The following is a 24,540-nucleotide window of genomic DNA, read 5'->3' as shown; positions in this document are numbered from 1 at the left end:
TCAGCGGGGCGGGCCGGCGCTCCTGATTGGCCACGGCTCCCGACAGGGCCCGGGGCCCGCCCAGCGAGGCCGCCAATTGGCGGAGGCGCGCCGCCCGGCCAGCCCCCCGCAGAACCTTCAGTGTCAATCCCGGGGTGAGAGGGCGGGGCGCAGATGCAGCCTACGGCCCGGGCCGGCCGGGCGGGGCGGCGGAGCCTGGCGGGGGGCCGCGCCGCGCTCCGAGGCCCAGGAGGCGGTCCAGGCGGGCGCCCGCCCGGCCCCGTCCGCGCCGCAGTCCCCCGCCTCCGCTCAGTGCGGCAGCGGCCGCCGGCCAGCCACGGTTGGCGCCAGGGCCTCCCCCCAGCCTCCCGGCGCAGCCGCCGTCCACCTGCCAGCGGGGGAGGGGCGCGGCGGGCGCCTCGGGTCAGAGGTCGCCGGGCCTCCGGCAGTCGTCATTCATAAGGCCTGGCGCAGGATGTCGGGGTCCAGGCCGAGGAGCCTTCTAGGTCTCCTCCAGCCACAGACAGGGCTTCAGGAGGATGCTGGGCCCGGGAAGCGCGGGGTGGCTGGGAGGGGGCTCTGTGTCCATCCCATTGCTGGGCGTCTACCCTGGGCTTGCGCGCGTCAGTAGTAAGAGCTTCTTTGCACCAGCATGCTTCTATCACGGAGGTACTATTACTGTCACTCCCATTTTACAGATGAGGAATCTGGGGCACAGCCAGGCTGGGGATCCCCTTTGGGCAACACAATGGGAAGCTGCCCGCTCCCCCCAGAGCAATAAGATGACCCTTTTTTCTAGGTGCCCTTTTATTTTTATTTTTAAAGATTTTAAAGTAATCTCTACATCCAATGTGCCGCTCCAATTTACAATCCCGAGATCAAGAATTGCATGCTCCACCCACTGAGCCAGCCAGACGCCCCGGGGTGCCCTTTTTAAACACAGCCTGAGGTCAGTTTCTCACTGCCACACTACTGACATTTGGTGCAGGGTCATTCTTTGGTGGTGGTGGTGGTGGGGGAACGACAGTCTTGTGCACACACTAGCTTTAGCAGCATCCCATTCCTACCCACTGGATGCCAGTAGGACCTTCCTCTCCTCCACCCAAAGTATCTCAGGCATTGTTAAATGTGCCCCAGAGGGCAAATTGCCCCTAGTTAAGAACCACTTTAGTAGAAGACCCAAACAAGATGCCAAAGAGGGGCAGGGGGCCAGCTGGGCCAGCTGTCTTGACTTAGAGGGGGCTAGCTGGTCTCAGGTCTATAAGCCAGTTTGCTGCTCTGCCTAAACTTACACAATGTGTACCCTATCAGGCAGCTATCTGCACCCATGTTCCTAGGTCCTCCAGTTTCCAGGAAGGAAGAGTCAGGGCACTTCTGTGAATTACAGGGAAATGGCTCACCAGCAAAACCAGTCTACTGGGCTGTATGGTTACAAAGTAAGGTTAAGTAAAATTTAATAAAAGTGTTGCTGCCTGTGTCCTTGGAGCATGATGTTAATTTTTTCCTGTGGGTCAAGGTCAAAGTCTAAAAAATCACTGGTTATGCTCAATCCAGAACAGCTGGGTTGCTTAACTTTTGACAAAGAAAAACCCCTCCCTGAACCTCAGCCTGGAGTACAATTATGTAACCAATTAAGACTAGGGTAAGAAGCTGAGCAAGGGGACAAAGGACGGTCAGCCCACTGGCTGGGGCCAGAGCCCCTTCACCACATCATGAAGAGAGATGGACAAATCTGCTTCAGCCCACCTAAGACAAAAGCAGAATCAGTCTAGAGGAAGTGCTTTTTATTTTTAGATCAACCAAACATATTTAATATAAAAACCTTTTAATATACAAACTGTAATCACAATCGCATCCACGTAGCAGCGAGGGAATGGGGTGTTGCAGGGAGCATGGCAGGGGGAGAGGTTTTCAGGGTCCCTATGGTTTCCTGTGCCTGCAAGAGCATGAGGTCTTCGCAGAGGGCAGATTAAGGCAGGCAGAGGGGCCCTGATGCCAGCATTGAGACAGACTCCACCAACCTGCCACCTTCCCACCATGGCAGCCTCCGGGGAAAGCCAGATCCAATTAAGAGAGGACAGGAAGGTGGTTGTACAGAGAGGAGTCAACCATCATTCCTTAGCATCCTGCTGAGCATACCTTTGGGAACAGACTTTTCCAGAGGCTGTTGGATTAAAAGACCTAAAAACTATCCTAGGAGGACAGAAATTGTGTCCAAGTCCACCTTCTAACCAAGTTTGGTTCCTTGCCTGTGACTCCAAAAAGCTGGGTGGATTTGCTCAGATGTTTGGGGAGGGACAGGAATGACAGAGCCTTCGGCTCAACAGGCCTGGAGCCTTGCCAGGCGTTGACCAAGAAAGCCTCAAGGCAAGCCAGGGAGGTGGGAAGAGCTCTGGTCAATGGTACTCACAGGAGCATGGTGGCAGAAAGGCCTGCAGGTGGAATTTATAGTGTGTGTGTAAGACAGAAAAGACACATGTCACAAAGAATTAAAAAGTGAAGTACCTGCTTCTTACAGGCCTGGGCAGTAGAGGTATAAAAGCTGGTCCTTCTGGGTCAGGGTTGGGAGAGACCTGAGGCCTGCTCCTTCCTCAGAACCACATCTGGCTTGGGTATAGCTGATGGCCCCAAAGTCCTCTAGATGGCCTCCATGGGATTGTCCAGGAGGCCCAGCTGCCCTCTCCAGATGTGCTAGGAGACTGGCCACAGTCCCGGCTGGGCCCAGGTAGGGCCTGGATTCCTCGAGTTAGATGCAGTCCATGGAATTCTCGGGAAGGAGCCCAGGAATGTAACCTGGGAGACCCAAGCCTTTGATGGGAGCACAGCTGAAGGGGAGGCCACAGCCCAGGGTGGGGTCCTGGTTCTCTATGGCCTCTAGTCTGTCCATGTTGTCCCAGTTGATGTGGAAGCGGGTCACTCGGGGGTTTGAGGCCAAGATGTTCCTCTGGAGCTGGGGCAGAAAGAGGAAATGTCAACCCTTGTCAGCATGCCCCGTCATTACTCCCACAGAGCCAGGGCACCCCAAGACCCTGCCCCAAGGCCAGGAAAAACAGAGCTTACTTATTCCATCACCATCAACAACTATGTGTAGAACTCCCGGGAGTGCCTATGTACTGTGATTTAGGGCTGAGACCTATCTAATCTCGATTCTGCCAGGCGTGCTTCTGAGAAACAAAGACCTTTCTCTCTCTGGTTCTGGTCTGGAGCTCCAAGATCTGAGCAGGGCTTGAAAACCTTAAGAAGTGACCTTGGCTCCCAATTCCAATGACTCAACTCCCCCAGGTGCCAAAGAGCCAGCCTGTCCGAGGCAGGAAGTGCAGAGACAGGTCCCACCTGAGAGAAGTCTGGCTTCAGGGGTGGGTTCTCCCGCAGCTCGGGATTGGGGTATTCATTGTTGACGTAGTAGCCCACACGGATGAACTCCTGTCCATGGTAGGTGCAGGTGATGAGGACCACGGTCACACCCACAGCATCAGTCTCTGGGATGAGGGATGGGTTGGGGGCATCAGCCTAGAGGAAACACACCCTGTGCCTTAGCATTGATCGTACAGCCACACCTCTACCACTTAACACAATGATTTTCAAGCAACACATATTTACTGAGCCAAAAGGTATGATCTCTGCCAACAGGAGTTTCTAATCGAGTGGGGAAGACACAATCAATCCCGCAAATGCCTGTAAAATGCTCAGTGTGACAAGTGCCACAAAGAAGTAAATGTAGTGCTGAGAAGTGTGGTGAGGGGGGTGGAGGGGTGGCATAAGATAAGGCTGTACAAGTGGGCAGGTAGGGACCAGGGCGCCCAGGGTCTTTTGGGCCAGTTAAGGGCTTGGGAAGGAGCAAGAATGTCTAACAGGAGGTAAGTGCTGCATCACTCCTGTGATGGGAGGAGGGCAGTTGTGGGAGCAGAGAGACTGGGCAGGTTACAGTCAACCCAGAGTGCAGACAGTGATTTATACCAGGAAGGAGAGGACAGAGGCAGACACATTTGGGGTGTGTTGTTATGGATAAGACCCGCTATATAACTGGTACAAAATAAAACCAAAACAAGACATGGGGTCCCTTATTCACAAATTAGCAAGTTTTAGCCAGCGACAACAGAACGTTATACCAGGTGCCGGGCCCTGTGTGGCTGCATGAGCTGAATGCTCAGGAAGCCAGCCTTGCTCGTGGAGTGGAGCAGGTGGGCTTGCTGGTGGCCTGGCTACAGGTGGGTGAGGCATTAGGGGATAGGATGAGGTTGCCTGGACTGGGGTGGGAGCAGTAGCCTGGGAGGTAGGCAAGGATTTGAGCAGAACCTTTGATTTTTATATATTTAAAAATAAATAAATATTTATTTATTCTTAAATTTTATTTACTTGAGAGAGAGCGAGAGAGAGCATATGCAAGAGCGACTAAGAATTGGTGGGGTGGGGAAGGTGGGGGACAGAGGGAGAAGAGGATCCCAAACAGACTCGCAACGGAGCTGGATGCAGGGCTCGATCCCATGACCTCAAGACCACGGCCTGAGCCAAAACCAAGACTCAGATGCTCAACGGACTGCGCCACCCAGGCGCCCTGGTGATTTTGTTGTTCAGGATGGCTACCAAGTACAGTGCTTAGTGCAAGGTGATGATGCACCTTATGGAGAAAATACGTGTGTTAGAGAAGCTTTGTTCAGGCATGAGTTATAGTGCTGTTGGCAGGGAGTTCATGTGAATGATCAACAATAATAAATACTAAATAAGGTGTCTTTCAACAGAAACACACATGAAACAAGATTATGTATTGACTGGTTGACAATAGAACTTGTAGGAACCCAACCCTGCATTCTTCCAGGGGCACTGGTTCTGTATTCATTAATTTGCTAATGCAGCATTTGCAGCCACCTTATAGAACATAACTCTGGTGAATAATAAGAATCAACTATATGAATCAGTGACTCATGGTGACAGCTATGACAACAGAAGTGGAGGAAACGGAAATGTATGAAGTACTTCTAAGAGGTCAGACAGTTCCTGAACACAGAGCCAGAATTTTAACCTGAGCTTTTAACCACTGAACCACACTGTGTGCTTTCAGGTAGAAGAAGTGCCAAGGCCTCAGGCCCTGTCTTTCTTACCTGAAAGATGAACATGTGCCTCCCTGCTGGGACAGGGCCAACTAGCACAGAGTCCAGGATTTGGTCAAACTCCTCACTCTCAGCTGAGCCAACATAAATGATCTTCCATTCTAGATCTGTAAGGATATGGGGTATTAAGGACTTGAAATAGCTGGGCAGCATGAAGGCAGGGGAAGGTCTTGTGTTGAGTTTTGGACAGATCCTTAATATATTGAAAGATTTTTATTCTCAAGAATGCCTGACATCTGCTGGGGAATAAGCGCCAGGTACCACCATCCTAAACACTGAAGGGGGCATGAAACTCTACTTCTAGTGGGGAAATTTCTCTCGTGAGCCTGGCTTTGCTGGGTGACCCTGACCCTGCATCTTTGGGATAACTCGGGGATCTCAGAGACTGAGGGTGAACCGTATGGCAGAGGTTGAATTAGGAGCCACGTGACAGAGGCGTGCAGAGGAGGGACAGCAGGGAATTGGGCCATTTCAGGGCCCTGCCCACTGGGTGCTGGGATAGGAAGCAGCATCCTCTTTCACACACAGGGACCGGTGCCACCAAACTGAATAGATCCCTCGACAACTGGGGCAGGGCAGCAGATTCCAATCTAGCAGGAGAGCCAGCCGGCAGGAGGGGGAAGAAGAGGCCACAGGGGGAGCCAGCCAGTGTCCAGGTCTTCCAGTTCCAGCATCAACTCATGCCTACTTTCAGACATTTGGGTGACAGAGACTCAGTCAACAAATGTGGCATCCTAGGGTGATCCTCCGAACCCCGCCTCTCTTGCATCCCAACAAAGTGGTGGTAGTGGGGAATCTCATCCCTGAGTATGTTCCAGCAAGGTGAGAGGAACAGTGCTGAAGGAGACCCTGCCCATCAAGTACAGGAAATTCCCGGTGACCGCTGCCTCTTGCAGGAGGTCCAAGTGTATCAGGGGCAAGGTCACGCTAGTACAGGGAAGCTTGGCAGAAGACCTGAAACTTATTTTAGGTTCTTTGAAATTACACAACCTGTGGCTCCAGCGGCTGGAGGAAATTTCACAAGCTATGAGTTTCACAGGAAGCAAAGTGTTGTTGAAGTTGCCCTGGTCTGGTGTCCCAAAAGAGCATCCAACTTGGTAAACACCGCTATGCTGGGCTACAGCTCCGGAGGTTTGTCACCCGAGCCCCAAGCTCTTCCTCGATACACTGATTTCCTGTTCCTTTGCAGTGTCACCCAGGTCTTCTATGCAGGGACCCTAGTTAGCAGGTCTGGGGCATACAATGACCCGTGGGCTCACCGGGGTTCAATTCTAGTCTCATTATTTGCAGGAACCAGTTAAGTTTACTGATTTATCTTTGTTACAAGGAGTGACATGACTAGATAAAACATGTTTCCGGGCGAACAAAAATAAAGCTGGCTCTGTCCTTGCCTTTCTAACACAGTTCTCTATTTTGGTAGCTTTCCTCCTGGCCTTCCCTCTGCCACCAGTGGAGTCCTATATGTGTGCATTTAGCTAATGTGCTGGGGCAGCAAGGGGGGGAGGTAGATAAAAAGGGCACCAAAGTAGAGCAGGCCCTGCGTTGGCCACGGGCACTGGATGTTCGATACCACTGGCAAAGACTGGTGTGGTGTGGGTGCCGCCCGGAGGAGAAAGCGCACTGCGCCAGCGGCCAAATGGTCTGCAATGGCTCCCTCAAGAGAGGCCGAAAAGAAACCAGAGAATTGACTGAGGGCCACAGAGAAATATTGACTCAATGGATAGGGGAGCTGATACAGTCATCTATGGAAAACAGCAGATGCTTGAAAATAAGGACCTACAAACTGGATTGCCTTAAACTTGCTGAAGCGTTTTCAGTAGAAGCATACTTAAGTGGCTCCATTTTTAAAATATAACCATGGATGTCCATCACGAGTACAGCACAGACTCATTCCTTCTGAATACAGGACGCGATTGTACATGCATAACACGGTGTGCCTAATTTTTTAGGCAATTTCAAGGGTAACTTGACAATATTCAATTTTGTCTTTAGGCCCTAACTTTGCAATGGAACAGTCAACAACATGTTCTTCCACTATGTACGAAAACAAAACCAAAACTAACAACCTGATCGAAGGCATGTAAAAGTTCATTTTCATTTAACTAGCTGGAGAATGTTTCCTGCCTTAAAACAAACAAACCAACACAAAAACTATCTAGTAGGCTTTTTTTTATTTATCACTTTGCCAGTGTTCAGATCATATAGATGAATCTTGGCCTGCCCACGGTGTTAGCTGTGGGTCAGAACATCTGGTTTCATGACTTATTCAAACAGTGGCTGTTGAATTTCTCAATGGAATAGAGGAAAAACACATCTAATGTATTAAATGTGGACCCATGCCTAGGAAGCATCTATTTCTAGATGCTGAGGAGAAAAAAAGAACCAAAGGGGCTTGGAGCCCTTGGGAAATAGAATCAGACACTGATTGGGGGTTGGGTCTTTTGTCAGATCTTCAGTTGCTAGCGTCAAGGTAACAAGACTGAGATTTCTCCAGAATCTGAGAGACTTCTAAAGCCAGGCCCCCTCCATCTCTTTGGGAGGCAGGAAACGGATTCTCTCTGTTCCATGGGAAGAAGGCCAGGAATAGGCAGAAAGCAAGTTGGCAGGTCAAAGTCATGGACAGCCCTAGGGGTAGAACCAGAGTCTGGATTTTCAGGCCAGAGTTTGCTTTCCAACTTCCATTTCTCTGAGCAAAAGCTTTATTGTCTGGGTGTAATTAATAGTAGCACTCCCTTCATTTTCTTTTGAGAGCGTCCCAACGTGGAAATCAATTCTATGGTCAGTCTTATTTATGCTCCACTTCTAAAATAAGGGATGAAGGGACACCTGAATGGCTCAGTGGTTGAGCATCTGCCTTTGGCTCAGGTTGTGATCCTGGGGTCCTGGGATCAAGTTCCGCATCGGGCTCCCCACAGGAAGCCTGCTTCTCCCTCTGCCTCTGTGTCTCTCACGAATGAATAAACAAAAAATCTTAAAGTAAAATAAAATAAGGGATGAATTCTTTTTTCCCCAGGTTATAATAGCAAAGGTAGAGAATTCTGGACTCAACTCAGAGAGTTGAGTGTCAACTCTAGTGTCATTACTTCTACAGATCGGCTGTGTGACCTCAGAGAAGTCAGCCCATTTCTCTCTATTAAAAAATAATGACCAGCAGGTTGACTCTTGACTTTTCTGCTCTGAGTCTATAAACAGATTAGTAAAGTAATAGGGCAGGGGTTTTCCTAGGAATAGAAGTACTAGATAATGACTATGCAACCCTTTTTAAATGCAAGGAGCACAAACAGGCTGTTTGAAACCTGATCTCCTGCCTTCTGGGAACTGTGAATCCCTTAACCTATTAGCTCCTTACATCTCCTCCTATCTTTAAAATTAAATTCTTATTCCACAGTGTCATTCTACACTTTAATTATTTATTTACACCCTGGCTTGTTCCAGAAAGGATTTAACTGGGCTTATTCTATAGTTAGTCACAAGTAGATTCCTTAATTTAAAAAGGAGAGAAGCTGAGAGACTGATCTATTGGCCCAGGCCAAAAGCACACACATCTCAAATTTTATCAACCCCAAACTAATACAAATGGCTGGCTTTTCCCACAAACCACCCACCTACCACTGAGGGGCGCTAGTTAGCACACCATGGCCTCATAGATCCCCATCTCCCCAGCTGCCTGCTGCCTCTTCTTTAACCACCAAGTGGAGAATCTGTCTAATGGAGTACTTCCTCCTGAAAGTGGTGCCAAGAGTCCCTGGGCAACCTTAGATTTTCGATTTTTATAGACCTTTACTTGAAAGGTCTTTCATTCTTTGTGGTTCCTGTCTTCTCTTCTGTGAGATGAGAACCATGTCCACCTTTATTACACACAGATGAAGAAGTCCATCTGTGAAAGCACCTTGAAAAAGATTCACAAAAAGTTCTGACCTCCCAGCCGATTGTTTGAAGCCAGATACCGTCATGGCTCAGCCTGGCCCCAACTCCCAGACTGGGTCAGCCCATCAAAAGTGTGGGAAGAACTGCTGCAATAGATCTGCTGGAACCGAGTGGGCAAACAGTGGGAACCGGCTGATGCTTGCCTGGTGTTGCCACCCTTCAGATATGAGCGTGTTTATCGAAGCACACAGACAGGAGGGAGGCACGGGAGCTGGGGAGACCAAGTTATCCTGAAAGACTGGAGCTGGAAACCTGCCGTGCTTCCCCCCCGTGGAGCGCACGCAAGCTGGTAAAACTGGGGCCAGGATAAGGAGGTGGGAAGCCAGGGTCCAGGGTATGTGCTTTGGGGGTAGAAAACAATCCGAAATGGGTGCGGGTGGGGTTGTTTTAAATATCATGCGGCTTAGGGAGGGGAGACCGGCTGTACGGAGAGACAAATGGGGAGATGGGGACGAGTAAGGTCTTGCCACGAGGGAAAGGGATCTCATAAGGATAACTGTGAGGGTCAGTCTGGGTGACTGGCGGTCTCCGCAGGTGAAAGAAGCTCCACAGGAAGGGGGGGGGATGAGGAGGTCTCCGCGGGAGAAATGGGAGTACCCGTGGGGCGGGGGCGGCTTGGCCAGGGGTGTCAGGGGCAGTCTCTCAAGGAGGCTGGGGCTGAAGGGGAGGGGAGAAGGGGAATCGGGGGGGGGGGCTCGTTTCTCGTGGAAAGTCTGGGAAGGCGGGGAGGGGTGGGGGAGGGGTATCTCCACACCGGCCCAGCCTCACCGTCCGCCAGGGCCTCATTGCACTCGAAGCTGATCTCGAACCGGAAGGGGCTGTGGAAAGGGCTCGGATTCTCCAGCACCGCCACGTTCAGCACAGAAACCTTGGCCATCGCCTCGCCGGGCCGCGGCAGAGGCCACAGCTGGGGCCGAGCCCGCGCCTGAGTCCTCTGCGGTCAGCGGGGTAGCGTTACTCCCCACCGCTCCCGCCTCTTCTGTCCGCCGACTGCAGTGCGCATTCGGTCCGCGCGCCTCCTTCAAATAGCCGGCCCCACCCTCCGGCCAATCACCGTCAGCGCTCGCCGACGGCGCGAGCACACCGTCAGCCAATCGTGGAGCGCGGGTCGGCGCGCGCCGAGACTCCTCGGGCCAATCCGTGGGGCTCCCTCTCCGGGATGCTCGAGGGAGGAGGAACCATTTCTTGGTTTTTTTGGGTGTCCAGCGGGAACCAATCCCCAGCGTCTCCGACTCGGATGTCTGGGGGCGGGGGTAGGCGGAGGCAGAGCGCGAGTCTCCTCTTGGCCAATCCCGAAGGTTCCCGCACCCGCGTGGTGCGCGCTTCGCCCCGCCCTTCCGGGGGACGCAGCCCGGCGGAGGGCAGCTCCGCCAACCGCCTAGCGGTGGCGCGCGGCGCCCGCTTAAGAGGGCGGGAAGGGCGGCGCTGGCTCTCGCGGTGATTGGCAGGCCGGCGTCTGGCAGGGCGGATGCAGATTCTCTGCGACGTGATTGGCTGGGTTGGTCGTGGGGCGGGAAGAGAGGAATACTTAGCTGGGGATTCGCCGCCCAGAAGCGGAAGTTGGCTGCCGGCGTGCTTGAGCCGCGTGTGGAGAGAGGGAGAGAGAGAGAAAGAGAGAAGGAGGAGCGTTTGTCGCCCTGGCGTCTGTTCGCAGGTGAGCGTTGCCGGGACCTTCCCTGAGGGACTCCCGGCCCCTCAGGCCCAGCGGCGGGGGAATCCGTTGTGAACGTTGGTCGCACCCCTGAGGGGAGACGGAGCGGCGGTCACGCGGCATTCTGGGAGCGTGGCCCCGAGAGTCGGGCCCAGTTCGAATCCCGCTCTCGCCTCCTCGAGGGCCTCTGGGAGGTTTCAGGTGGACGGCGCAGTAAGGAGGACTTGGAGTCCGGCCTCTGTCACTCAACTCCCGGGGCCACAGGCGCCCCGCCCGGTGAACGGGGCCGTTGAAAACTCCCTGACTTGGCTCGTGACTGCATAATACAACCAGAAACTTGTCTGCACCCCTGGTCAGGGTCTGACTGCCGTCGCGCCCGGCCTGGGAGACCCCGGAGCCTCTGCCTCCACCCGCGACCCGTGGAAAGTTGACGCGAGCCACACTTCTCGCTTCACATTTTTCTAGCGAGCACGTTTAAGAAAAAGTAAAAACAAAAAACAAACAAACAAAACCCCACCACAACGGTGAAATTAATGTTTTATCTTTAACCCAGGGTAGTCAAGATCTTATGTCCACATACAGGTATAAAAAATACAAATGAGCTTTCTTCCATTCTTTTACTAAGTACCAAGTCTTCGAAATCCCTTGGGTTTTCCGTTGCAGCCACATTTTCTTTCTTGTTTAAAAAAATTTTTTTTTTTTTTTTTAAGATTTGTATTTATTTATTCGTGAGAGATAGAGACACAGGCAGAGGGAGAAGCAGGCTCCCTGTGGGGAGCCCAATAGGGGGATGCTATGCCTGGACCTGGGATCCTGACCTGAGCCAAAGGCAGATGATCAGCCACTGAGCCACCCAGGTGCCCTGTGCAGCTGCATTTTCGTCTGAAATCATCAGTCTGGCTTTAGTTTTCATAAAATTGGCAGTTGAAAATGTAGATCCACAGGCCCACGCTGTCTGTTTCCAACATGCTTACAAGTTTTCCAGGAGCTGGACTACATGTCAGGGTTTTCAGTGTAAACGTTAATCAGTTAGAATTCGGGGGGGGGGTGTGTGTGTGTGCCTGGGTGGCTCAGTCGGTTAAGCATCTGCCTTCAACTCAGGTCATGACCCTGGAGTTCCAGGATCCAGTCCTGCATCAGGTTCCCTGCTCAGCGGGAGTCTGCTTCTCCCTCTACCCTCATCCCATTCGCGCTCGCTCTTTCTCTCTCTTACTCTCTCTATGTCTCTCAAATAAATAAGTCTTTAAAAAAAAAATTCAGTGAGGGGGCAAGTTCTGTGCTGCAGTGGCACCATCTGTGTGCAGGTGTTCATAAGCCCCTGTGGCAAGTGGCTGCCGTATTCCTGGAGAGTGTAGGACTGAAACAAATTGGATCACTCTTAAATGTGAGTGTTTTTTTATTCTTTGGATGGGAATACTGTCAGTATTGTCTTGCAGACTCTACATGGTATGTTTCTTACTGCCCACTCCTCCCCCTGCCTCCCGCTTCAGTTCAGCCAAAAACTGTCTTTTGGTTCCTTACAAATCTGACCTGGCATTTCCAGTGCGGAACCTCTACCAGAACCTCTTCTCCCTGCTCTTGGCATGGCTGGTGCCTTCTTGTCATTCAGGTCTACCTGTTCACATGTGCTTTTCTCAGAGAAGCCTTTGCAAGGGTCCCCTGGCCCCAGTTCTGTCTTAGAGTGTAGGCCTGAACAGCACCAATTCAAGCCACTTGCATTTCTTACCTGGCCACCTCTGTGGTCGTGGTATAGTCATAAAGCCTCATGATGCTAGGCACTTTTTTGGGTGGAGGGAGGATATCTACATTTCACATTAAGTTTAAAAAAATGTTTTGTGGTTAAAAATATTGACAGTTTTTCCTTTGAGGTGATTTGGCTTCAGGAAGATCCCCGTTTATGATTAGCTATGATTTCTTGGCAGCCATTGGGCATACTTGTGAGTTTTTGTGATTGAAAAAATCTAATTTTCAAGTTATTTCCAAATGTAATTCAACTGTTTATGTGAATACTAAATCTAATGAAGTTGCCATGATGTTATTTTCTAAGTATTTAATTAAATACTTATTCGTTCCAACTTTGTGGTTTTCTTTCTGCGTTGTGGAATCCCCCCCCATGCACCCCCCCCCAACCTTTTTGTACCCCCTGAGAACCTCATCAGCCACAGGCACTTTGTCTGGGTGCTGATGAAGAAAATGGCTCTCTGCCTGTAATGAATTCTCCATACAGCTGGCTGAATAATCTTCTATTGTAAACCAGATCATGTCATTACCCTGCTTAAAACCTTCAAAGGCTTATCATACTTAGAATGAAACCTAAGATCTTTACTGTGGCTTAGGAGGCCCTGCATGGTGACCTCAGCTGACCTCTCAGGCCTCATCTACCAGTCTTCCCCTTGTCACCACTCTCCAGCCTTCCTGGCCTTATTTACTGTCTTTAACACACCAAGCTGATTCCTGCCCAGGGCTTTGCACTTGCTGTTCCCTCTGCCTGGAATGTTGTGCTGTCTTTAGACAATTGCATGGCTTTCTCATTGTCACTACTTACGGTTCTCAAACGTCCCCCTCAAGCCTTCCCAGATCACTCTAGTTAAAGCAGCCCTTCCTTAATGACATCACCCTGCTTTATTATCTTAGTAGCGTTCAGATCCAGTACTTAAATTGGTTTTAGACTATGCTTCTCTCTCATCATCCCTCAGTAGACTGACAACTGGTTGAGGGCACAGATCTCTGCTGCCTCACATTGACCTCTAAGTGTATTTAAACAAATTAATTTGTATAAAGGGCTTAATAAAGTACCTTGAATGTGGAAACAAACTTTTGCACAACAAAATATATTTTTGCCCATTAAACCAGCTTAAGGAGTCAAACATTTAGAGATGCAGTTGAAAGGTCTTGTGTAACCCTGCCTCGGTCTTTTCTCCTTTTCCTCAAATGTAACTACAACTCTAGATTTTGTGTATATTTGTACGTCTTTATATACATGTGTCCTTAAACAACATGTAGAATTATATATCGTGTTCTACAATTTTATATAAATTTGTGCAAAAAATAGTTAACATTTTAGGCATGGGACTGCTGTCTTGGAAAGGCCTGTTTGTGAGGTTGGCCTATCACTGGTCTCGAGGAACTTGGATTTCAGGAGGGTTCCTGTCATCTTTTTTTTTTTTTTTTTAAGATTTTATTTATTTATTCATTGGAGACAGAGAGAGAGAGAGGCAGAGACACACACAGGCAGAGGGAGAAGCAGGCTCCATGCAGTGAGCCTGATGTGGGACTCTGATCCCGAGACTCCAGGATCATGCCCTGGGCTGAAGGCAGGCACTAAACCGCTGAGCCACCCAGGGATCCCAAGTTTCTGTCATCTCGTAAATGATAAGAGCACCTCATGGTGCCTAAACTGTACAATGTGGTTGAATACCTCCTTTCCTTTTGGAATCTGGAATTTTGGTACTTGACCAGCCCCCCAAAAATACTCTGGGCATTGAGTCTCTAATGAGCTTCCGTTAGTGGGCAACAGTTCACACGTGTTATCACAGCTTTCCCGTAGGAACTAAGTGCATCCCACATGACTTCACTAGGAGAGGATTCTTGGAATCTTGTGCCTGATTTCCTCTAGACTTTGCACCCTGTACCTTTTTCCTTGGCTGATTTTGCTCTGTACCCTTTCACTGTAAGAAACCATATAGCTGTGTGTCAGCTATTTGCTAAATCCTGTGAGTCCTTGTGGATCATTGAACCCAGGATGATCTTGGGGACACCTGACACAGCATACCGAATATCTACTTACAAGGTGAGACAAGCAAGGCACTTGGGGCCCAAAATTTAAGGAGGCGTTCACTCTCGGGGTCACACAAGTGTCCATCCTGTACCTAGTGTACAACCCTGAGGGTGAGTGCCTCCTAAAGTTTAAACTCTACACTGCTTGTTTCACTCTAGTCCCAGCCATTACCTTCTGAAACTTGTTTTTCTTGTCGAATGTAATGCTTTTGCAATGTATCTACATTTACACATATGTAACTTGAATTCACTTAATTTCACTGCTATAGCCATGCTGTCTGATGTGGTAGCCATTAGCCACATGTGGCTGTTTAGACTTCAATTAATCAAAATTAAAAAAAAATTTCAATTAGTCACTCTGCCACATTTTGAGTATTTATTAGGCACCTGTGACTGGTGGCTACCATATTAGACTGCATGGGCAGAGAACGCTTCATGTTCTCAGAAAGTTTTGCCAGACAGTGTTTTACTTATTTATTTACCTCTTGCTTGATATTTAGGTTGTGTCTAGTTTTCTACTCTCAACAAACAGTGCTTCAGTTGTCACTGTTATATATGTCTCCTTGTGCACACATGCAGGAATTTCCCTAGGGTACATATCTAGGAATTGAGTTGCTTGGTTATGGGGATATCCATCTTACTAGACACTGTGTCTGCTCTTGAAAGTAATCGTTGGGGGCAACCTGGGTGGCTCAGCGGTTTAGTGCCGCCTTCAGCCCAGGGTGTGATCCTGGAGACCCAGGATCGAGTCCCACATCGGGCTCCCTGCACGGAGCCTGCTTCTCGCTCTGCCTGCGTCTCTGCCTCTCTCTCTCTCTCTCTATGTCTCATGAATAAATAAATAAAATCTTTTAAAAATAAATAAATAGAAAGTAATCGTTGAAGTTCTTACTTCCACCAGCAGTGTTGCTATTGCTGTGTCCTTATCAACACTTGGTCCTGTCAGATTTTTTACATTTTTGTTTTTCTGAAGGGTGTACATGAGTAGGTTTCAGTTAGTATTTTCCTGATTACTGGTGAGGTTGAACTATTTATATCTGTTTATTGACCATTTGTCTTCTGTGAATTACCTCTTCATATCTTCGCCCATTTTCCTGCTGCATTGTCTTCATCTTAACTCGTGCAGTTCTTTTTACACTTTGCCTTTTCATTTGCACGATATCTTTTGATCAGAATTTATTATTACGTTATTGTCATCAGAGTGAGCAGTCTACTTACAGTTTGTAGTTTTTGTGCTTTGCTAAAGAAATCTTAACCCTGGGACGCCTGCCTGGGTGGCTCAGTGGTTGAGTGTCTGCCCTACGACTCAGGGTGTGATTCCCCAAGTCCTGGGATCAAGTTCTGCATCGGGCTATCTGCAGGGAGCCCTGCTTCTCCCTCTCCTTGTGTCTCTGCCTCTCTCTGTGTGTCTCTCATGAATAAATAAATAAGATCTTAAAACAACAAAAAAAGAAACCTTAACCCTGAGGTCAATACGATTTCCTACTGTGTTTTCTTCTGCAAGTTTTACGTTTCATATTTAGCTTTTATTTATTTATTGTTTGTTTGTTTTTAAAATATTTATTCATGAGACAGAGAGAGAGAGAGGGAGAGGGAGAGAGGCAGAGACACAGGCAGAGGGAGAAGCAGGCTGTCTGCAAGGAGCCCGATATGGGACTCAATCCCAGATCCCGGGGTCATGCCCTGAGCTGAAGGCAGACACTCAACCACTGAGCCACCCAGGCGTGTCAATAGTTAGCTTTTTAAAAAAATCTACCTGGAATTTATTTTTGTTTCTGATGTGAAGTAGGACTGTGATTTAGTTTTTTCCAGACAGAAACCAGTTGTCCCTGGTTTTTTTATTGAGTAGTTCAGTGGTTTTCAAAATGTGATCCCCTGCGGATTCAGGAGATAAACTATTTTCATAATAATTCTAAAGTGTTACTTGAATTTCTCATGTGCGCTGTGTTGTCCTGTGTCCTACTGATACAAAAGCAGTGGTTGGGTAAAACTGCTGGTGCCTTAGCAGGAGGCAATACAGTGTCCCCAAACAGTAGTAGTAGTTGTCATTGTATTCCTCACTGTTGCTACACATTCAGTGTTCAAATAATTTCACTTGAGTGTCCTTGAAGAAGCAGTGAAAAGTAATAACCTGTGTTAAAACAGCCCTGTGAGGAAGTCTAATATTCATTGTGGTGAAATGGGAAGTTTGCATACAGCACTTCTGCTTGCTGAAGAGTGATGGTAGTTGAGGTAATGCACTTGTACAGTTGTTTAAGTTGAAGTGAAATTAGTAACTTTTTCATGGAACACCGTTTTACTTGAAAGAATGATAGACTGCAGTTAATCAGGGTATTTGGCAGATGTTTTCTCAGAAATGAAAGAAGTGAGCTGATCACTTCGAGGACAACTGATGGTTTCTTGCCAATTGATAAAATTCAAGCTTTAAAGCCAAATAGTCTTTGGGAAAACTTTTCTTCACCATTATCCTGACAACTCAATAGTGAAAGATTTTTCTGATGAGATCAGTGGTGATATTAACAAAGAAGAATTAAAAAATATTGTATAGTGAAATGTAGTAATTCAGTCGGTCAGTATTTTCCAATAGACAGTGGGGTTCAGTATAAACCAGTGTGAGAAGTTCACTGATACAGTTTCATATTCCACATTATAACTAACTGGAACATACTACTACTTTTTGATTTTGCTATAAGTAACAAAGTAGAATATCTCCAGATAGCTGAAAGGCTATAGCACTTCTCCCTCCTCCAATTATGTATCTGTTGAGGCTGGATTTTCTTCATGTACTTCAATCAAGACAGCATATTGCAACAGATTGATTGCAGAAGCCTGTGTGAGAATCCAGGTCTCTTTGATTAAGCCAGATAATAGGAGCTTTACAAAATGTACAAGCCATTCTTTTCACTACTTTGGTTTCTTTTTTCTTTTATTTTCTTTTTTTTTTTTTTAAAGACTTTATTTATTCATGACACAGAGAGAAAAGCAGGCTCCATGCAGGGAGTCCAATGTGAGACTCGATCCTGGGTCTCCAGGATCACACACCGGGCTGAAGGCAGTGCTAAACCTCTGGACCACCAGGGCTGCCCCACTACTTTGTTTTTGTTTTTGTTTTTTAAATTTTTACATAAAAAAAAAATTATTTTAAGAGAGCATGTTTGCGTGTGAGCAGGCTTTGGGGGGGGGACGTAGGGAAAGGGAGAGAATCCTGAGCAGAGTCTGCACCAAGCACGGCTGACCCCGCGCAAGACTCAGTCCCATGACCCTGAGACCACAACCTGAGCTAAAATCAAGAGTCAGTTAACCAACTGAGCCACCCAGGTGTACCTCACTACTTTGTTTTTAAAAATGTATAGTTATTCTCACAAGATAAGTTATTTAACATCTGATGTATTAGCTAATTTAAATATTTAAAATTGCCAGTTTTAATTTCTTTTTTTAAAGATTTTATTTATTTATTTTTAAAATATGGTATTTATTCATAAGATAGAGGCAGAGGGAAAAGCAGGCTCCATGCAGGGAGCCCTACGTAGGACTCAATCCTGGGTCTCCAGGATCACACCCTGGGCCAAAGGCCACCCTAAACCATTTAGCCACCCGGGCTGCCAAAGATTTGATTTATTTTTATTTTTTTTAAAGATTTTATTTATTTATTCATGAGAGGTACAGAGAGAGAGAGAGGCAGAGACACAGAGGGAAAAGGAGGCTCCATTGCAGGGAACCCGATGTAGGATTCGATCCGGGTCTCCAGGGTCACGCTGTGGGCGGAAGGCGGCACTAAACCGCTGGGCCACTGGGGTTGCCCAGATTTCATTTATTTATTCATGAGAGGCACAGAGAGGCAGAGAGAGAGGTAGAGACACAGACAGAGGGAGAAGCAGTCTCCGTGCAGGGAGCCCTATTCAGGCAGGACTTGATCTCGGGACTCCAGGATCACGCCCTGAGCCCAAGGCAGATACTTAACCACTGAGCAACCCAGGCGTTCCACCAGTTTTAATTTCTAATTTAGTAAATATACATAGATAAAATCCCTGTCCCTTTGAACAGCTCTTTAGAGTCCTCATTATTTTTTTTAAGAGTTAGCTTTTTTCTTTTTTCTTTTTTTTAAGATTTTATTTATTTATTCATGAGAGACAGAGGGAGAGGCAGGCTCCCTGTGGGAAGCGTGATGTGGGACTTGATCCCAGAATGCCAGGATCACAACCTGTGCTCAACCACTGAGCCATCCAGGTGCCCCTTTTTGCTTGTTTGTTTTTTGTTTGTTTGTTTTTTAAAGAGCAATTTCAAGTTCACAGGAAAACTGAGAGTAAGGTATAGAGCTTTTCCATATGCCCTCTGCCCTGCCTTCCCTCACGTGTAGTCTCCCCTACCAGTTGACATCCCCCACTGGAGTGGTCTATTTGTTATAGTTGATGAACCTACATCATTATCACCCAAAGTCCCTGTAGTTTACATTAGGGTTCACTCTTAGTGTTGTACATTCTATGGATTTGGATAAATATATGACAGATGACCATCATTATAGTCTTTTTTTTTATAAAGATTTTATTTATTCATGAGACAGAGAGAGAGAGGGGGGGGCAGAGACACAGGCAGAGGGAGAAGCAGGCTCCATGCAGGGAGCCCACTGTGGGACTCGATCCCAGGACTCCAGGATCAGGCCCTGGGCTGAACGTGGCGCTAAACCACTGAGCCACCTGGGCTGCCCTCATTATAGTCTTAAGAGTGTTTTTCCTGTCCCCCCAAATCCTCTGTGCACTACCTAGTCACCCCAAACACTGCTCATTAAATTTAAGAGGGTAAAGGAATCCCAAGACCAAAACTCTTGAGAGCCTTTGGATGAATCCATCCTTAGCCTAGTGATTTGTAACCTCTGTCTAGAGCAAGTTTCCATCCAGTCACAGGTCTCCTGTGGACTTGTCTCTTCCTATACCAACACCACATTTTCTTTTTTAAAGGATTTTATTTATTTATTTGTAGAGACAGAGAGGAGAGAGAGGCAGAGACACAGGCAGAGGGAGAAGCAGGCTCCATGCAGGGAGCCCGATGTGGGACTCGATCCCTGATCTCCAGGATCACACCCTGGGCTGACGGCCGCACTAAACCACTGAGCCACCAGGGCTGCCCAACAACACCACATTTTCTTAAATATTACCACATTAGAACCAATCTTTGTAAGGCTAGTTCTAACACCTGGTGCTTTTTTTCAGAGGTATCAGTTATTCTTGGTTTTTGTTATTCCACAGAAAGTAGGACACACAAATACTTCTATTACAACAATACTATATGGGGGACGCCTGGGTGGCTCAGTCAGTTAAGCTTCTGACTCTTGATTTCAGGTCATGATCTCAGGTTGGGAAATTGAGACCTGTGTTAGACTCCGTGCTCAGCACAGTCTAAGATTCTCCCTCTGCCCCCCTCCCATTCTCTCTTTAAAAATAAATAAGTAAAAATAAAGTGATAGGCTTAAAGAAATCTTTTTAAAATAGAGAATTGCAAAAGAGTAAAAGTTATCCACTGTTAATATTCTGATGTGTAGCTTTATATTCTGCATATTCTATGTGTGTGTGTGTATATGCACATATGTAATGTTCACCTTAAAAATAAAACTACCAGTTTTACCAGCAAAAGTGGGTTTAAGAGAATTGCATTTTGGAACTTGCAAGCTGTGACAAAACCGTAACCGGAGGCAATTCTAGAGAACAAAGGAGAGGTATACTCTTTTATAGAGAAAAGGAAATTGGAAAGGCTGTTAAACCAAAGTCCCTTGGAGTGAACTAGGAGCTTCAGGTACGGTGGCTTTTTATTGGCTGAGTTGTCTGTCTCTCGTGGGCTGCGCAGTGGCGAGAGTTGTTGGGGAAAGGGGGAGAAAAATCTTCCTCCTGCTGGGGGAGTAAAGTAGCATTCACTTGCAAGGTGTCTCTCTTCCTGTTGGGTCTGCAAAGGACTACTAGTGTTAGGGTATGCGAGCTCCCCCTTCTGGCCTCTTGACTCCATTTTAAGTAAGGTTTCACTTTATTACTTCCACAATATGCACACATATGCAAACAGTGTTATATGACAGTATATACACTTTTTTGCATATGTGTCATTTTAAAAAGGTGGGGTCATACTTTACCTTGTCTTTTATGGTCTAACATTTTGCACAGTCTTATTATGAATATGTTTCCATGTCATTTAATGTTCTTCTGCATCATTGTTTTTATTTTTTTATTTTTTTTTAAGATTTTATTTATTGGGCAGCCTGGGTGGCTCAGCGGTTTAGCGCCGCCTTCAGCCCAGAGCATGATCCTGGAGACAAATAAAATCTTTAAAAAAAAGGTTTTATTTATTTATTCATGAGAGACACAGAGACAGAGAGAGGCAGAGACACAGGCAGAGGGAGAAGCAGGCTCCATGCAGGGAGCCCGATGCGGAACTCTATCCCGGGTCTCCAGGATTACCCCTGGACTGAAGGCGGCGCTAAACCACTGAGCCACCCAGACTGCGCTGCGTCAGTTTTTAATGGCTACATGCATTCTGTTGATGTGTGCATGATTTGTGTAATGATTTTCTATGCTGAAATTTTATTCATTGTGTTTCACTTGCAGAAGCCTGATCACAGTGAACCTTCTTGCTTATAAGTCATCATGTGCATGTGTGATTCCTTAGGAATGATTCCCAGGAGAGGACTGGTTGGAATACAATGAGGGCTTCAGGTGTGAGAGGGTGGGATCACTTAGATGGAAGTGGAGGGCTGTGGGAGACAAGGGGCAGGACAGATAGAAAAGAGTAGCAGTTGCAAGGGTTTTGGTAGGAGAATCCTAATGAAGTGAACATGATATAAATGGGGGAGGAAGAACCCAGCAGGGGCCTATCATCACTGCTGGTTTCCATGACTGTGGTTTGAAGGGGTAAGAGAAGAGCAAAATAAGCTGGTGGATATTGTGGGGATGGAGGACTAACCTCAGCCTGGCTCCCCCAGACCTTCCCAGGAGTTTGTGGCAGGGAGGAGGTTTTCTAAAGGACAGAGGTCCCCAGTGCCTTTAGTCTTTTGAGAGTCTAAAGAAAATCTTCTGGGGCACCTGGGTGGCTTAGTGGTTGAGCATCTGCCTTTGGCTCAGGTCATGATCTGGGGTCCTGGGATCAAGTCCTGCATCAGGCTCCCCACAGATTGCCTGCTTCTCCCTCTGCCTATGTCTCTGCCTCTCTGTGTCTCATGAATGAATGAATGAATGAATGAATGAATAAAAGCTTTTAAAAAAAATAAAGAGAATCTTCTGTTATGCATTAAGGCCTTCCCACTCTGAACAGTCTTACTACTAGCTGCATGGGGACTGTTGGGGTGTGGCATGGTTAGTGGGCATCTTCTTTGGTGTGGGGAGCCAGATTGTCAGCCTCCTTTATTGTGTGCCGCGTAGGATGGGTGAACAGTGATGGGGAGTGGGCAGTTGCAGCTGAATACAGACATCCCTAGAAGCAACCTCTGGGATCAGAAGACCAGGATGGAGGCCTGGCTCAGCACTCTCAGCTGAGTGAATGTGTGGACATTCTCTAACCTTCCTGAGTTTCAGCTTTTACAGCCATAAAATGGGGCTAACACTGCCTCGTTGCATCATTGAAAGGATTAAATTGGGGCATGGAAAGCATCTACAAGATGCAGATCCTTTGAACTGCTTAGTAATTTTGTTGAGGAACTCAGTTGCTCTAACTTCAGCTTCCTCATTTGATAAATAGGGATAATAATACATACCTTGTGATAATTAAGTGAGATGAAATGTAGGAAAGAACTTTAAAGTGATTAATTTCATGTTACTGTTCCTGGGCACATGCAAGTGATTGCCCCAGGTATGTACGTGTGCCACTAGCAACCACCCAAGGGTCCTAGGCATCGGGCACAACAGATTTAGATTGTGCTAGCAGAGAAGGATGTGTGCAGTGCTGGCGAGAGTAAAGGATACAGAGATGAAAAAGCTGGTCATGTTGTAGAATCTCATAGAGATTAATTTCAAAATCAGAGCATGAAGACACACCTGGGTGACTCAGCAGTTTAGCACCTGCCTTCCGCCTAGGGTGTGATCCTGGAGACCCAGGATCAAGTCCCACATTGGGCTCCCTGCTTGGAGCCTGCTTCTCCCCTCAGCCCATGTCTCTGCCTCTGTCTCTCTGTGTGTCTCTCATAAAAAAATAAATAAAATCTTTAAAAAAAAATTAGAGCATGAAGTTAAAAATCATATATAGTTAAATTTATTATCCTTTGAAGTCCCCAGAACTTGCCCACAGAGTATCTCTCAGTAAGTCCAAAGAATCAGCTCCTCTTCCAGCATAGGAACAGGTTGCCTTTTCTTGGGTTGGGTACCAGCTAAAATATTGAACTTATTAGGTTTCAGGACTATGCTAAATTAAACCTTAGCATTGCACGGTGAGGGGCACATTGGAACTGAGAGCAATGGAGGAAGTGGCAGATTCATAGTTCCCATCATTTGTAACTCTTGTTTCAGACTCATTCTGGGTCTTCTGCTCATTTCATATTTTCATCCTTTAACAAATACTTATTGATCACTTACTATGTGTCTGATGCTGTGCTGGACACTGGGGAACAGTAGTGAAAAAAACATTCTATATTACAGTCTAGTCGGGAAGGCAGATAATAAAAAAGCCAAAAATTCTTTAGTTTGCTAGATAGGAGTGCTATGGGAGACAAAGCAAGATGTGTGGGGTAGGGAATTCTGGAGGGGCCAATTGCAATTTAAATGGAGGGGCCTGGGAAGCTCTGATTTTCATAAGCCCTGCAGAAGAATAAATGAACGCTATGGAATGGTCAGTGCAAAGGCTCTGAGGCAGGTGCTGCTGCACGTTTGTGTATAGTGAGGAACCCACTGTGGCTAGAGTAGAGGGAAGGAGAGCCATGGGGATGAGATTGATGTAGAGTGTTATAGGTCATTGTAGGCTGTTGGGCTGACCTTGGCCTTTTGTCTGGGCAAGAGGGGAGTATATTGGAGAGTTTTGAGTAGAGGAAGGACAAGATGCTTATCATTCCAAATCTGTTTTGAGAAAAGCCTGAAAGACAAAGGGAACTAGTTGGGGACTGTTGCAGCGGTCTTGGTGAGACAATAGTGGCTTGAACCAAGGTGGTAAGAACTAGTTTACTATGGATATTTTAGAGTTAGAACTATCACATTCACTGTCGGATTAGATGGGGGTTGAACAATGATATAAGTACAAGGTTAACCTCAGGGTTTTATTCTGGAATCATCAGATAGATTTGCCATTAATTGAGGTTAGGGAGCTTATGGGAGGAGCTGGGGGGACAGGTTTGGACAGGTTAAGTTTGAAGTCCTACCAGACACCCAGGGGGAGATGTGGAGTGGGTAGTTGATATGTATGAATTTGGAACTTGAGGGTAGAACGTTCAGGCTGGAGCTATTTGGGAGTCATCAGTTTATAGTTATTTAAAACCATGCTGCAAAAAATAAATAAATTAAATAAAAAAGAAATAAAACCATGCTGCAAGGCTGAGATCTCCCAGGGAATGAGTCTAGGTAGCTGGGCTCACCAGTGTTGAGAAGTGGAGAGATGAGAAGGAGCCAGCTGCAGAGACTGGGAAGGAGTGGCTGGAGAAGTGGAAAGATAATTAGGAGAATATGGCATTCAGGATGCAGATGTTGAAGGCAGAGAAGCATGGAGAGAGATGCTTACACTGTTTGAGTAGTCATTCCTCTCTCTCAGCACTGGCAGCTATATTTGAGAATGTGAAATACACATGATGCAGTTCCACCTTGTCATGTTTGAAAATGCACCATTCTAGCCGCGTGTGGGAGTCAGGGAGTTGGAATGAGACAGGCACAGCATACAGTTACTGTGCTGTGCTCTGCTCTAAATACAGCTTGAAGGGCTTCTCTGAGACTCGACAGGACAGTGGCCTGGCCCAGGGAGACTTGGGCATGCATGTAGGCACGGTAAGCCAGTTTCCTCATCTAGAAAATGGATATCTCATAACCTCCATCCTAGAACATTTATGAGAATTCAAAGAGAAACTGCACCTGAAGTGCTCAGCCAGGCCTAGAAACTTATAAAGCTCTCTGCAAACATTAACGATTCTGTGATTCATCAGGCCTCTGC

At 47.3% G+C, this 24,540-nt stretch overlaps 1 protein-coding gene across 1 annotated transcript; it reads right to left on the bottom strand.

Moving 5' to 3' along the window:
• Positions 1–1,748: 1,748 nt before the first annotated feature.
• On the bottom strand, positions 1,749–10,004 carry ASF1B (anti-silencing function 1B histone chaperone). The gene is made up of 4 exons (XM_055343666.1): positions 9,783–10,004; positions 5,079–5,194; positions 3,313–3,489; positions 1,749–2,929 (listed from the first exon to the last, which is right to left on the bottom strand). The coding sequence occupies exons 1-4, from the start codon at positions 9,889–9,891 to the stop codon at positions 2,726–2,728; spliced, it is 606 nt and encodes a 201-aa protein (XP_055199641.1). The 5' UTR covers positions 9,892–10,004; the 3' UTR covers positions 1,749–2,725.
• Positions 10,005–24,540: the final 14,536 nt, after the last annotated feature.

Source organism: Nyctereutes procyonoides, unplaced genomic scaffold (assembly GCF_905146905.1).
Source record: "Nyctereutes procyonoides isolate TBG_1078 unplaced genomic scaffold, NYPRO_anot_genome, whole genome shotgun sequence".
In the NCBI taxonomy this organism is placed as follows: domain Eukaryota; kingdom Metazoa; phylum Chordata; class Mammalia; order Carnivora; family Canidae; genus Nyctereutes; species Nyctereutes procyonoides.
The sequence above is the reverse complement of the archived record's forward strand: the minus strand, read 5'-3'. Positions and strand labels throughout refer to the sequence as shown.

Excerpts from the sequence above, each read along its gene's own strand:
- ASF1B (XM_055343666.1), bottom strand. The coding sequence starts at position 9,891 with ATGGCCAAGGTTTCTGTGCTGAACGTGGCGGTGCTGGAGAATCCGAGC. Across the intron at positions 3,490-5,078 it reads GGCACATGTTCATCTTTCAG|GCTGATGCCCCCAACCCATC; the intron begins GTAAGAAAGACA and ends TGTTTCCTCTAG. Across the intron at positions 2,930-3,312 it reads TGAAGCCAGACTTCTCTCAG|CTCCAGAGGAACATCTTGGC; the intron begins GTGGGACCTGTC and ends TTTCTGCCCCAG.